Below are 14591 nucleotides of genomic sequence, written 5' to 3' on the forward strand. Positions count from 1 at the left end.
AAGCGGCGTAAAACCATACTCAGTCAGTCAAACGTATCCCACAATAACCTCTCTCAGATCGTTAAATGAGACAAGTATGTATGTATCCTCTACATATCAACGCGGATTATGCTGACATCAGACTTGTCGCTTGTAATAATCACAAACTACCTACCTTCAACTCCAGACATTCAGTCGAGCGACTATACCTGAGACGAATCCTGACCACGTGTGCAATATCAGCTTATCATTGGACAAATATCTGCACTTCCTTGTACAATGGGTGTTATTACTGTGTAATGCAGGTCAAACTAAAGACACCGTGTGTCAGGAGCACATAACAGTCAGAGGAATTGTAATGGCCTATGTTGACATTGGGTTGATCTAGACTTGCCCATTATGAGTATATAATTACTTCAAGTCCATGGACTTTTCTTTCAGTACAACCTTGGAGCAAGGCAAGAAGCCTGTATACAATACTTCTCATGCATACCAAAAATGCAAAACTCAATTCCAGCTTATTGATTAAAAAACATTATACTTTATCTGACCCTAACATGAACACCAAAACATAAACACCAGTTCCAACTGGGAAGACCTGCAAGCAAAACAAAAACGAATTCAATTTATTTGTTATGGATTTACAAAACTTATATTGATCAATCATCTTGTGTGTGGGTGACACGTAACTTTCTCTTCCTCGTTCAAACAATCTGATGGGGAAGGAAAATTTAAACCACTGACATTTAACCATAACTAATGTTATGAATATGAGCATTACTAGCCTGGATTAGAATTTGAAATTTTGAATTTAATGTTGTACTGGATATTTTTTGAGAAAGTTATTGTGTCCATATTTAATTCATCTAAACACACAACAACAGAAAACGTTGAAGGAAACGGGCAGTACATGACAAGTAGTTGATATGGATATGAATATATACGTTTCTATACGGGAGCTATGACATACTGCTAACGAGAAGGAATATTTCCTATTTTGATGCCCAATTCCCATAATTATTTTCCATGACAATGGCAAAGTGAAAGGTGATACTGAGAATAAAATTCCTTAAAATACCAGACTTGCTTACAAAATACACGAACGTTTTACAAACATTTTTAGATATTTCCTCTTAGTTTTGCATAAAATAATGACAATTTACATATTTATAAAGAAGGAAAGTTTCTTCAGGTTATGCTGTACCGCAAACAATGCAGTCTCAACGCACGCTGTGTGGTGTCACAACTCGGCGGAAGTACGATGCATTTACAGGTTCAGGTGAGAAGCAGTGCGTACGAAATAAGAGTCACGTGTATACATAAGCCACGCCCACTAATGAATATTGTGGACTTAATACCATTGTAGGTTAAGGGCACATCATTTTTATTTCGTTACTGCATACATAAGCCACGCCCACTCATGAATATTGTGGACTTTAGACCATTGTAGGCTTAAGGGCAGATCATTCTTATTTCTTTACTGCATACATAAGCCACGCCCACTCATGAATATTGTGGACTTAAGACCATTGTAGGTTTAAGGGCACATCATTCTTATTTCGTTACTGCATACATAAGCCACGCCCACTCATGAATATTGTGGACTTAAGACCATTGTAGGTTTAAGGGCACTACTGCATACATAAGCCACGCCCACTCATGAATATTGTGGACTTTAGACCATTGTAGGCTTAAGGGCAGATCATTCTTATTTCGTTACTGCATACATAAGCCACGCCCACTCATGAATATTGTGGACTTAAGACCATTGTAGGTTTAAGGGCACATCATTCTTATTTCGTTACTGCATACATAAGCCACGCCCACTCATGAATATTGTGGACTTAAGACCATTGTAGGTTTAAGGGCACTACTGCATACATAAGCCACCCCACCCCCACACCCCCCACCCCCACCCCCACCCCACCCCCCTCGCTACTTCCAACTTGTGTGCGACAGGTGTGGACGATGTTACAACACGTCAATGACACAACAAAGCGACTTGTTGTAAATGTTAAACTGATTGAAGGCTTTCTAGGATATGTTGAATATCAGGTTTCATTACAATTCCTCTGACTGTTATGTGCTCCTGACTCACGGTGTCTTTAGTTTGACCTGCATTACACAGTAATAACACCCATTGTAGAAGGAAGTGCAGATATTTGTCCAATGATAAGCTGATATTGCAGACGTGGTCAGGATTCGTCTCAGGTATAGTCGCTCGACTGAATGTCTGGAGTTGAAGGTAGGTAGTTTGTGATTATTACAAGCGACAAGTCTGATGTCAGCATAATCCGCGTTGATATGTAGAGGATACATACATACTTGTCTCATTTAACGATCTGAGAGAGGTTATTGTGGGATACGTTTGACAAGCCGTTGCCACAATATGACACATCAAACTTCGGAATCCGCCATTGTGTTATTATAGTCACCTACTGAGTATTCTGCATTTACACAAAGGACCGCCTGAGAACTGATTATTATAAACGGGTCCATCCAAAACAATGATGATACAGGTAACCCAGTCTCCGCTGATAATATCATAATTTTGTGTCACTTGTTGGCATAAAATAGGCTGGAACAGTCTCAATTTATTAAATCACCTGACTGAAAATAACCTGAGCTTATGTCAAGGCCCGTTTGTCCAGTGATGATGGATCTTCATTGGGTCACTGAAGATGAAATTTCACATGCTTGTTTCCACAATATATGACACGTGAATTTGTTCAAGCATTTCAAATCCGAATTTCAATTTGACCGCCATGGCAATCATATTAATAAATCTATGTATGACCACTATTCAGCCATTACTTGCCTTCAAAATGGAAAGTTGAACATGTATTCTTAACATATATGCTTCGTGTTCTGCAATATTTAAAAATTTGGCATTGATTTGACCTTTCACTTGACCACACTGAAAACAGAAACTTGATATGGCCATAGCTCAGCTATTTCTGCTCAATCCGTGATTCCAGGGTAGAAGAGGTCTTCAGCAACCCATGCTTGCCGTAAAAGGCGACTTTGCTTGTCGTAAAAGGCGACTAACGGATCGGGTGGTCAAGCTCGCTGACTTTGTTGGTGCATGTCATCGATCCCAATTGCGTGGATCGATGCTCATGATATTAATCACTGGATTGTCTGGTCCAGACTCGATTATTTACAGACCGCCGTCATATAGCTGGAATATTGCTGAGTGCGGCGTAAAACAACCAACCAACCAACCAACCAAACGTGCTTTAATCCTCCCAAAGGCATATGTTGCTCTGCTTATGTGTTCTCCTCTGAATTTGACAAACTATATTTGGGCATGTGTGTTTCTCGCTATCATGACATCATATTCTGTTCACATCTTTAGATTTTACTGTTAGATTTTATTCCCCAGTATATTAACCCTTACACCAAGTCCAATGGATTGTGGAGTTTATTGTCATTTTCAAGGATTTCTTTTGACGTCTACGAATGTCGTAAGAGGCGACTAACGGGATCGGGTGGTCAGGCTCGCTGACTTGGTTGATGTCACCGAACTGCGTGGATCGATGCTCATGATATTAATTACTTGATTGTTTGGTCCAGACTAGATTATTTTCAGGCCGCCGTCATATAGCTGGAATATTGCTGAGTGCGGCGTAAAACAACAAACCAACCAATCAACTTTTGACGTCATTAGTGACATGTTTGACATATAGTTGCTATTGGCTGAAATCAAAATGTTTTTTCTTTCTTTGGGTACATGTTTCCTTCTGCACAAGGACATTTGCTATTGATGTTAGTTTGAAGGAAATGATAGCTACAATCATATAAAATCATGGACAGTGAGTGCAGTGAGACATTTTATGAGGACACTTAGACAGAAGTCAGTAACGCCCCTGCTAAGTATCACATGGCCACTATGTAAACGAGCGTCCGCCCGGAGAGCGGAAGGTCCGGGGTTCGATCCCCGACCGCGTCATACCAAAAGACGTTAAAAGATGGTACTTGTTGTTACCCTGTCTGGCGCTCGGCATTAAGGGGCTTAAACAAGGACTGGTCGGCTCGGAGTCAGTATACTGTGTCTGAGTGGGGTATTCATGTTAAACTGCGGCATGGTATCTCAGTGAGCTAGCACTATAAATCGGCATCAGTCCGGACTAGTACAAGCAGCTACACACACACACACGTGCATGCACGTCGCTATATAAGTGCAATAATCTTGGACGCGACGTTAAACCCAATTTCACCTCACCTCACCTCACTATGTAAACGAGAAGGGTAAAGATGAAATGGTGTTTGTCACTTTTATTTATTTGAGTATGAGAAAGCAGGCTCTTTCAACGAACATTACAAAGAGAGTTATGCGACTCTTGCTCAAAAGTTGTTTGAACCAGGCTGCAACGTTCATGGCCTCAGTTGAGTTTTATGGTCTGTGTGTTTGTATGTCGTTTAACGCCGCACGAAGCAATATTCCAGCTATATGATGACGGTCCGTGAATAATCGGGCAGTCAAGTGAATGACATCATGAGCATCGATCTACGCAATTAGGATACGATGTCATACATCAACCAAGTCAGCAAGCCTGACCACCCGATCCCGTTGGTGGTGTCTTGCGACAAGTATAGATCGCTAGATCTAACCGGCATATTCGCTTGTTTTGTGGGGACCTGTGGAGGAATTTCCAAATTTGACGCATCAGTGACAAAAATAATATCCGATACAATTCCATATTTCGAGTTGTGCCATATTTTCCCGTGTTTCGGGTGAACAATTACTTTTTCTTTGCATCTGTTTGCGATGGGTGCTCGCGGTTGGGCAAGATACAATGTACGCTAACCTTTTCATGAAAACCTGATATCATCACTATTTTAAGGTGATTCATTAACACATGCTTATGACATGGTCGGAGTCTTACAATGGACTCTGCTTTTGAAAGAGATTTCTTCTGGTTATGGAAATGTTTTTTTTCGCCTTTTATTTAAGAAATTAGCAGAACCTTTTGACATCGTTCTGAAAGATGCTTTTAAATGAAATAGACAATGCTCATTTTAACACTTGCATGTATTTTGGACTATACTATGACAAACTAAATATATAAATAATTCTAAACTTGTCTGAAAAGGCTTTTTGGAAAGGCTTAACATTTGAACATTAGCAAGTCAGTAGCTTAACGTTGCCAACTGTACAGTAAACTACGGTAATAACGAACTCGAGGGGACCACTAATATTAGTTCGTAATAACTGTAGTTCGTTATAAGCAGACATACAGTATATATACAACAACTGGTCGGGACTAAAATATAAGTTCGTTATATCGGTCAGTTCATTATAAGTGTGTTCGTTATAAAAGTAGATCACTGTATTTAGATTACTTGCTAAGTAGTTATCATTATTCCTTAAGATAAACACCTGTACCTAAAATACAGAATGCTGGACACTGGAACATGCTTCGAGTATTTATGTTCATGGTATTCCTGAAGTAATTACTATGTTTCAGTTCCGTCAGTATTGACTCAATAACTGTAAATGTAAGTATTTGCGTTCAAAGTAACTGCCCATAAACGGATGTTCATGAAATCAGTAGTTCACCTCCTCCGATATATTATTTCAATTTTAACTGATTCAATAACTGATTGCAGAATAATGTGGATACATAATTAGATACAATCCTATTCAAATGTAACCCCTACATTCGTCTATCGACAATACGGATATCACCCTAGCGATAATGGTATGCTCTTAGAATGTGTCAATCGATTCAGACACAAAGTACCCAATGCAGTGTTCCCGTCGGTGTCAACGTGACCTCAAATGTTTGATAAGCCACAGACCTGTACAATCATTACAAGCCTGTTACTGGGCGTTGTGGTTAAAGCGTAAACACGTAGCTTGCCATGATTCCCGGGTATTTCCAGAGTCCAACAGCCGGAATAACGCTAATTGTGACGCAAACCTCGGCTTAATCACTCTGTCTAACCTGTTTTGTATTGTATTGTCTTGAAAGCACATACAATTCACAGGTAAAATTAATAAACACTTGAGTGGCTATTAGAAGCTGAGTGAGAGTTGCTTCATGCATCCCTCTTCACTTTACTTTAGAATATTGTCACATGTACAGATTGCTGTCTTGATAATATTTACCATTCCTTCAAATGTCTATTGACTCTTTGCTCTGGCTACAACATCGAGTTTGTGTTCAGCTTTTACAAGTGATGAGATAATCCAGATGGTCAGATTACCCAATGATAACACTGACAACGAATAACTGCTCATTATCGATCGTAACTGTATCAACACCAGTCACCTATTGGAATCACAGGGTGGAATAGGTCCCAAGATACCCATGCTTCTTGTACTAGTCGACAGATGAGGTACAGGTGGTTGCAATGTGTGACCAGTCTGAACCTGGATAGTATACAGGCGAATGTGATGCGACTTGAATGCTGCCACCTGCGCCCTAAAACATAATAAATTCAATTAGACTACATTATGAACTTAGGCAGCTAAGTTCAGATCTATCTACCTCTATGTCGTTTTATAAACAGTGTAACTGTGTCATGAGATGATTTCAGCTGATTTTGTGTAAGAATGTCCACGGGTCTATATCAAGAGTATCTATCTTTTTCTATGATATATATTACTAAAATCGTTGCTTAATCAATTTGTCTAACTATTATAGAAAGAAGTGTGTTTGCGGGCATCTTTTTGCGCAAGGTGTACTTTTATACTCCCACGTCAAATTGACACTGTACAATTGAGACATATACGGAAATCACCCATCCTAAAGGTATAACGAATAAAATTTTAAATAACATATGGATAAAATGTTCATACACCATGTATATGTCAATGAGCACATTTTTTGCAAGTCAAACGTGCACATTTACGTGCAGTGAGTAGTTAGAAAAGTATGAGATGGTGACAGAACAAACGTGCGCCTCAATCATCAAAGAAAACGTGAGCGAGGAAAATGCTAAAACACTGGAGTCGCAAATCCCCGGATACTATTCAAGTGAGGTCGCCAGACGTCGTTCAACACTTACACAGCTTTCCGTTTTCAAAAGACAAGCATGGTTTAAATTTAAATGTTTGATATGCATTTATACACAGGCACATGCTTCCTAAGTGATGTATTTCTGTAATGGTTTGTTGGTATGAACGTCTGTGTGAACACTGGCTATTTTCTGCTCGAATGCTAAACTAGTGTATTCTTATTAATGGCTCTGGCTGCCACCGTATTGCCCCCTCCCCACACTTCCTGAACGTGTTGTTCACCAGTAATTGGTTGCACAGGTAGACTCCAGTTTTCTACCTCAGATTAAAGTGCATGAATGTCACCAAATAAGAAGAATGCGTTAAAATAACTTTGCCTTTGAATTCTTTAGGAATGCAATTGAATTACTTAGGAATGTAGCAGGGGTAGATTCCTTTAGATACATGCTAGCATCTTGACCACGGAGGGAAAATCCGGATGGCGTCATGTCGTCTATTATTATCATTCTAGCAGGTTAAGGCAATACAGAACTCCCCAAAGCGCTAAGCCGAAATATTCCTGGTACTACAGAGACACTGACATCGTATACACTCGACATAGTCTTATACATGAAGCTCTATTTTCCCGATTATCTGTCTCTTACACGTTCGTTGTGTATTCGAATATGATCTTTATCAGATTTTAAAAAGTATAAACGTCTAACCAAAATGAAACTCTGAAATATATCATCATACAGTTAGAACAGGTAAGAGTCATTGATTAAAAATTAATGAAATAGATAAGATACTATTATAAAATTCATGCAGAACTGATCCGTACAGAACAGATGCAACATATTAAACAGTTTTCAACACCACAGTGAAGGCGAAATGGCCCTCATTAGCACAGAAGGGGAGAGGGTTCTCTCAACATTCACTGAAGTTGAAGGTCCTACTTCTATCGGTGTGGCCACCCCTCTGTCGTTCCCACCCTGTATGTTTAGCGATCTCGGTATGTCGGCAGCTCTCAGGGTGTTCCTCTGTTTGTTGGGGCTGTATGGTGTGGCGGTACCTCCATCTCTGCTGCTGTGACTTTCCAAGGGAGTGCTAGAGTAAGGTGCTGGATGGTAGGGTGAAGGTGGATAGTTGAGGGAATGCGGTGTTTATTCCACACGCAGATCCTTCTCCTTCTTTTGTTCAAGTGTTCGTCGTCCCATTCCCTCGCTTCTCCTTTCTACCACTGGTGCACCAGGCCTGTTGCCTGAAGGAGTTATGTGCTACAATCGATTTGTGCTGCATTTATATTTTTTCATCTGTAAATAATAATATTAACACGATGAGCCTAACAGACCTGACTGGATCACACGAGCCCCCTCTGCTATATTTTAATTTTAAGCTGCTATAATAAAAGAGGGGGCAAGGGCCCTGAGCTGATGATGATCCTAACAAGCCTGACTGTGCCAGGATGACCCAAACCCGTTTTGCTGCATTTTTTATTTTAATCTGTACACAATAATACCAATAATATAGCTAAAGGGATACTGTGACAAGTGAGGTTCGAACCATATGCCGTTTATCTTTAACATATAATAATAGAAATGCCATAACTAAAAAAAAGTCATCTCTTTGATAGGGCTTCTGAGTCACTCCTACAATGTTCACTTTGTGGTGTCCGGAGAGCTATGGTGTTCCGTCACCTATTTATCTAATTTTCTTCTCTCCGCAATCATCTGTTTCCTCGATAATTTCCTGGATTTGCTTTCTTTTATCGAGGAGACAGTTGACAGCCTCAGGTGCAGAGCTTATGCTCCTCCCCCCTCCATTAACACGTCTCTACTTTATGTGTACATACACCTTATTGGTGTATGGATATATTGTCACATCTACGGTATCTCTACATCAGTATCTAACTCCCAGTGTCACCATGATGCTGCTGAACATTGAGATCCAACTCCTCTAAATATATCTGATGTCGCAAGTTCGTAATTCTGTGAATTCATTATGAATTTCACATTGTATTAGATTATCACGATCTGAGTTTGAATAGTAGGAAAATGTCATTTTAACAATTCCAAGTTTAAATTCTTAAAGAACAATGCCAAAAAATCGTGACAGGAGGGAAACATTGATACGATGTAAATATTTGTGGTAGAGCTATTTTTAACTGAAACCCATCACATGGTGCAAGACATTTCACACATTCAGAACTTTTCAATCAATGATCAGTTATGTCGAAACTTAAATACATATGTTCCGAATGAAATGCCATCCTGGTATGTGGAAGACTATAAGTAATAGAGTTGAGATCTCCCATCGCTTTTACTGTTTTTCCGTACTACATGAAGTCACTCTTCTTTATAGATAAGGTAAGTGTTTTTAAACACCTTATTTGCCATATATACAACAGAACTGATATACTTTCAGATTGTAAAAGTATAAATGTAGTGTACAAATGCATATGGTTCAAAATATAATTTATTTCGTCACCACAAAATATGTTTCCTTTCTCCTGAATACCAATTTTCTTTTTAGACAAGTCCAAAGAAATTTATGAGAAAAGATCATTTATTAAAGCACGTTTCTCGTCACCTTGTAGAGACATTCAAATGTTCCTCCTATCTAAGACAGTTCAGTTTCAAAAGATGTATTATTTACTTCTGTGTGAAAGATTGAACTTTCTGATGTTGGGAAAAGTGATATTTTCATTGCAGTGAACATAACACTTGATATTTCACTCCCCGTCACTCGATGAGAGAAACGATACTTCGCTCGACACATGAAATATCCTCTATGTATTCAAATCCACGCAAGGACGTGCAATATTTCACTTATTAATTATGACAAATGTGATCACTGAGAAGTACTTAACATGGCCCATTTTAAACGTTCTCTTCCCTCCCCCAGTTTTTGTTCTCTGTGTGCCTTAACCGGTTCCAGTTACAGTAAGCGCTATCAAAATGTAAAGTCATACCATTGTAACCAAACGGGAGGGGTAGAGGCAGGGGTCGACCCAGTGCTCGGTCGGGAGGTGACTCAACCAGATAAGCAGTTCACGTGAAGCTCTCAATGGAGAAACGCGAATTTGAATACGTTCCAGTGGTGGAGAGGGTGGTGATTTATTATTATATTTAGCTGACATTAAAACCAGTATTATCTCTTCCTTACAAAACGAGACAATAGAGAAAGGAGCTGTAAAATGGGGCCTCTGTGTTCAGGTCAAATTTTCTAGACTGGGTGAAGATGGACGAATTAACTTTGTTGAACCATATTTCCACACGAGAATCGCTACTCGAACAGATGATTCAAAAATGCAATACGATAATAGCATTGTGTGTAGATAAGACGAATACGAGGGAGATGTTCAAATTTGAACTTTGAAGAAGTTCTATTCGTATAACTCAATGTTGTCCATTTCGTCCTTTTTTGTAGCCGGGTCGTCCTGTATTCCATTACCATTAGAATTAAGACATAGAAGAACACGTGTGCTCAATATCGAGAAAACAGACAACCGATGTTTTTAATGTCTTCAGTGATAGCTCATCAGAATATACCACCCCTACTTCTCATCGAGAGAGAGTCCATCACTACTTACCTCAAATTTCTACATTTAAATCTCAAAACAACCTGTCTATCAATGTGTTTGAACATGAGACACCTGATGACACCTAGGATAAAGGGGTTATCTATCCTGTACATAATAGCAATTCAGAAACAGATCTCCCTTCTCTAAGTTGCATATATCTCTTGTTATTAGCTGAAGGGAAAAACTCACTTTTGTTACAAACTTATCCGATTTGGTCAAGACGAGTGAAGGTGGCGTAAGAAGATTTGTTTGTAGACGATGTCTATGGCCATTTTCATCTATCGTGGGATTGAAAAAAAACACCGCTAGGTTCTTGGTCGTGATAAGAAATAAGATGAAGTGTTGGCGGTGGCTGGACATACGGCAAACATCATTTCCAGTGTTCGTTTCACTCGATACTTAAAACCTTGATATACAGGACTATGGCCACCACGATTGTTGGGGATGAACTAGACAAACACAGGTGCATTTACAATGAAGTTCCCATATACTATATCATTAATTAGTTGTTAACTGGTCACTACAAGTGACTTAGTTATTTAAATTTCATTTAACAGAGTTAGCTTTCAAAGGTTTTGATAGACACTCGTAAAATCCTCAGTTGAGCGTTTTGGGCAGTAACTGTTAATACCCTAAAGTGTGATTCAGGATACACATCTGTAAATAAGAAAATTTATGTTTGTCTGTCTGTGTCAAAGACGATCCAACTTTGTTGGAATCAGTTTGTATCGGTGACAACTTACAGCTGGTGACATTTGGTCAAACTGACAAGTGATTATGAATTTTAATGTTCATATAATTATAGTTGTATAATCAAATTGTAAATATATATCATCATAAAAATTATGTATATATTCAGCATGGAGAAATGTCAGTGCGGGATATTGTCCGAGTGGGGAATTGTCCTACTCTCTCCAGAAATATATATTGTCTGCGAGTGAGTTTAAATGTTACGCACTACCAGAAATTATTTCGAACTTGTTGGACTACATATAGCATCTCTGCTTTACTTGAAATGTATATGTTCTAATAATACAGATGCTTGAATGCCTCAGCAGTAAACAAATCAGTCAAACAATAGATGAAAAAGCTGATATATTTGGACCACAGTACAGTATACAACATGTACTACGGTTATAACGAACTCGAAGGGACCACTAATTGTAGTTTGTAATAACTATAGATCGTTATAAGCATATATTCAACTTTTATACAACAAATAGTTGGGACTAAAATAAGCGTTATAAGCGTGTTCGTTATAAACGTTGTTTACTACTGTAAAATGATTGTTACCGATTAACAACTAAATACATGGAGTCATATGTAACCAAAATCATGGTCCTGTTGAGACGATTGACAGTTAGAACTTTGGAGAAAATGACAGTAACTAACTTTAACATTCCCCAGTAACATTTATCAAAGACATCATCACCCACTTCCGTCCGAGAGACAGTTTTCAGCTATATCTTGTGGGATCAATAGCTTTTAACATGTCCAAGAATAAACTCACTATAAGGCACTTGGTTAGAAAAACTGGGCGCCCATGATTTTGGGTTTGACAGCAACATAACTATACTCGTAGATTTCAGCGATAGATGTGAGATTTTGTTTCCTAGATGTTATCAAAATAAGCCAAATGTCTTAAAATTCCAGATGGTTAAATAGTACAAAATAAGTGTGTGAAAAATATCGACGTTTTTTGGTTTTATTGAACACAATATATGCACTGAAATTGTAAATAATCTACCTTGCTGCCATGTTATGTAAATATGTTTAAATATGACCTTCACATGCCACTGTCTGTGGCCTGAAAAGCAACTAACACTGGACAAAATATCATCCATTCCAAAAAATCCAAAACTTGGAAATACCACCATTCCAATTGGAAATATGACCATTCCAATATTTGGCAAGGTCATATTTCCAAGCTTGGATTTGTTTGGATTTGTTTGGATTTGTTTTGAAATGTTTGGAAATATTTGGATACAACATGTCATAATCATATATGTTAAACGTTGTACAACTTTTGACCTTATGTGAGATTAGTAATGACATGAAAGTAAATAATAAAGAGTATTTTGGCACTATGTACCACGAAAAGACCAAATCATGAGCAAATTTAACTAACAGAATTTCTGTCATTTAAAGTGGCTACTCTTTATATTTAATTTCTTATCTTCCTTGTCTATAATCATATGACATTGACTATGAACTTTGAACAATTAAACAAATATTTTGTTTTCCCATACCGACTTACGGTTGTCGTAGAACAAAGACCGTTTCGAGAATAAAGAGGGCCTCATTATTATAATTTGAACTAATATACATATGTACATAATAGTACTAGGTATAAATGAATTTTGATAAGTGTTCGTACAAGAATATGAACTTTGAATTATCTCGGAATTATGCGCAACACATAGGGCTGGAAATTTTATAATTGGTCTGGAACTATCTGACGGTAATTCCAAACAGGGAACAAGATTTCGTCAAATGAACCATTGAGCCAGGAATGCAACGATTTAAATGCTGACAAAATGAATAAACATATCTGGAACAGAGTAGACTGTTCATGCGGACAATTATATGCTACGTCTATTGCCAATGAAGTTTATCACCCCATGTTATAGCATTTGTTTCATATAAAAGATAGAAGCCAAATAAATGGGACAATTAGTTGTTATGAATTAGCTTTACCTCTGTGACATATCACGCAACTAAATGTGAATATGTTTATCAAATAATCAATTACATTAATTAACCTTATTTATACACAATTTAATTACGTATTGGGGTACAATATATAATACACATATACACGGAATGATTTCTTATTTTGTCAATTTAATCATAACACAAATCATACAAATCAAAATGTGAAAGTAGTGACTAACATTATGATCAAGGGTATAAATACTCAATTGTATCTATTAATCCTAATAGTATAACAATAAACCCTGTGTATATACTGAGCATATTTAGATACATCCGGATCTACGACCGCAGCCATATAATCAATCAAGGAAAGTATATTAGATTGAATTACAAATGCGCTATCACTTAAACAAAGTTTTCCGTTATCCACGTAAGCCTAAACCTGGGAGAGATAAAGATTTGTTCTGTTCTGAAGACGCCGTCATGCACAGGACGAAGGAGCGTCCATTCCAATTTGGAATGAACGTTGGAATGCTTTGGAAAGATAGCTCATTCCAAACTTTCCAAAGCTTGGAAGGATCGATCTTTCCAGAAAATCCAAAATTGCATTGGCAACATTTCCAAACATATTTCCAACACAGGAAATGTTTGGAATGACTTGGAATGGTTTGTAATTGTTTGGAAATATGGTTAGAAGGAACAAGTTAAAATATGTTTTATTAGTAATTTGAACAATAAAAAGACTATGAATTATTTATTGAGTTTAAACTATATATAATAAATATTAAATTTATCTCAAACATTCACTGCTTGTCTGTCTGGCGAGGGGCTTTTCCTTAAGGTCGCATTCTCCCTAAGGTGAGAGAGAGACCCGCACTAGACTCGACAAGACACTAATAGGTCTCAAGATTAAGTATTCGGCTGGATGGCAGCTGCCATTTAATTACAAAACAGACAGTCGTCTAGACGGCTCACATGTAAGTGCGCCGACATGTGCCTAAGATCATAAAATGGACAATCTTTGGTAACATCTAATTTATTGTTGTCTCACGCCAGAGCTGTGAATAATTCTGTTCATTGAACAATTGGAATTCAGGAAGTTATCAATAATTGTTTTACTTAACATAAGATAAGATAAGTTGTTTACAACATAATATTATTATGTCAGGACGTACTACAGTCAAAACCATATATTTTAAAATCAATTTAATGACAGGCTATGATTTCCAAGTCCCGATTTGCAAATCAATGATGTATCAGTTTCACCACATGTGCACAGACCGCCTATACTTATGTATATATTTTTCATAACTATTCTCCAGTTAAAGTCCTATCCTTTTATCAAAAAATCTGTGAGAGTGATCATCATAAACGAAACTCATTCTCATCAAAGAATACAGAACAAATGAAGAATCAGATGCATACATT

At 37.8% G+C, this 14591-nt stretch overlaps 1 protein-coding gene across 1 annotated transcript in view; it reads left to right on the top strand.

Annotated features, from left to right (window-relative positions):
• Positions 1 to 2143: 2143 nt before the first annotated feature.
• Positions 2144 to 14591, top strand: part of LOC124123401 — a 39450-nt gene continuing 27002 nt past the window's right edge. Inside the window, exon 1 of the mRNA XM_048391908.1 lies at positions 2144 to 2224. Within this exon, the coding sequence (XP_048247865.1) occupies positions 2209 to 2224 (16 nt within the window). The 5' untranslated portion in view covers positions 2144 to 2208. The remainder of the gene's footprint in view (positions 2225 to 14591) is intronic.

This window comes from Haliotis rufescens, unplaced genomic scaffold (assembly GCF_023055435.1).
Source record: "Haliotis rufescens isolate VD_foot unplaced genomic scaffold, xgHalRufe1.0.p SCAF_101, whole genome shotgun sequence".
NCBI lineage: Eukaryota > Metazoa > Mollusca > Gastropoda > Lepetellida > Haliotidae > Haliotis > Haliotis rufescens.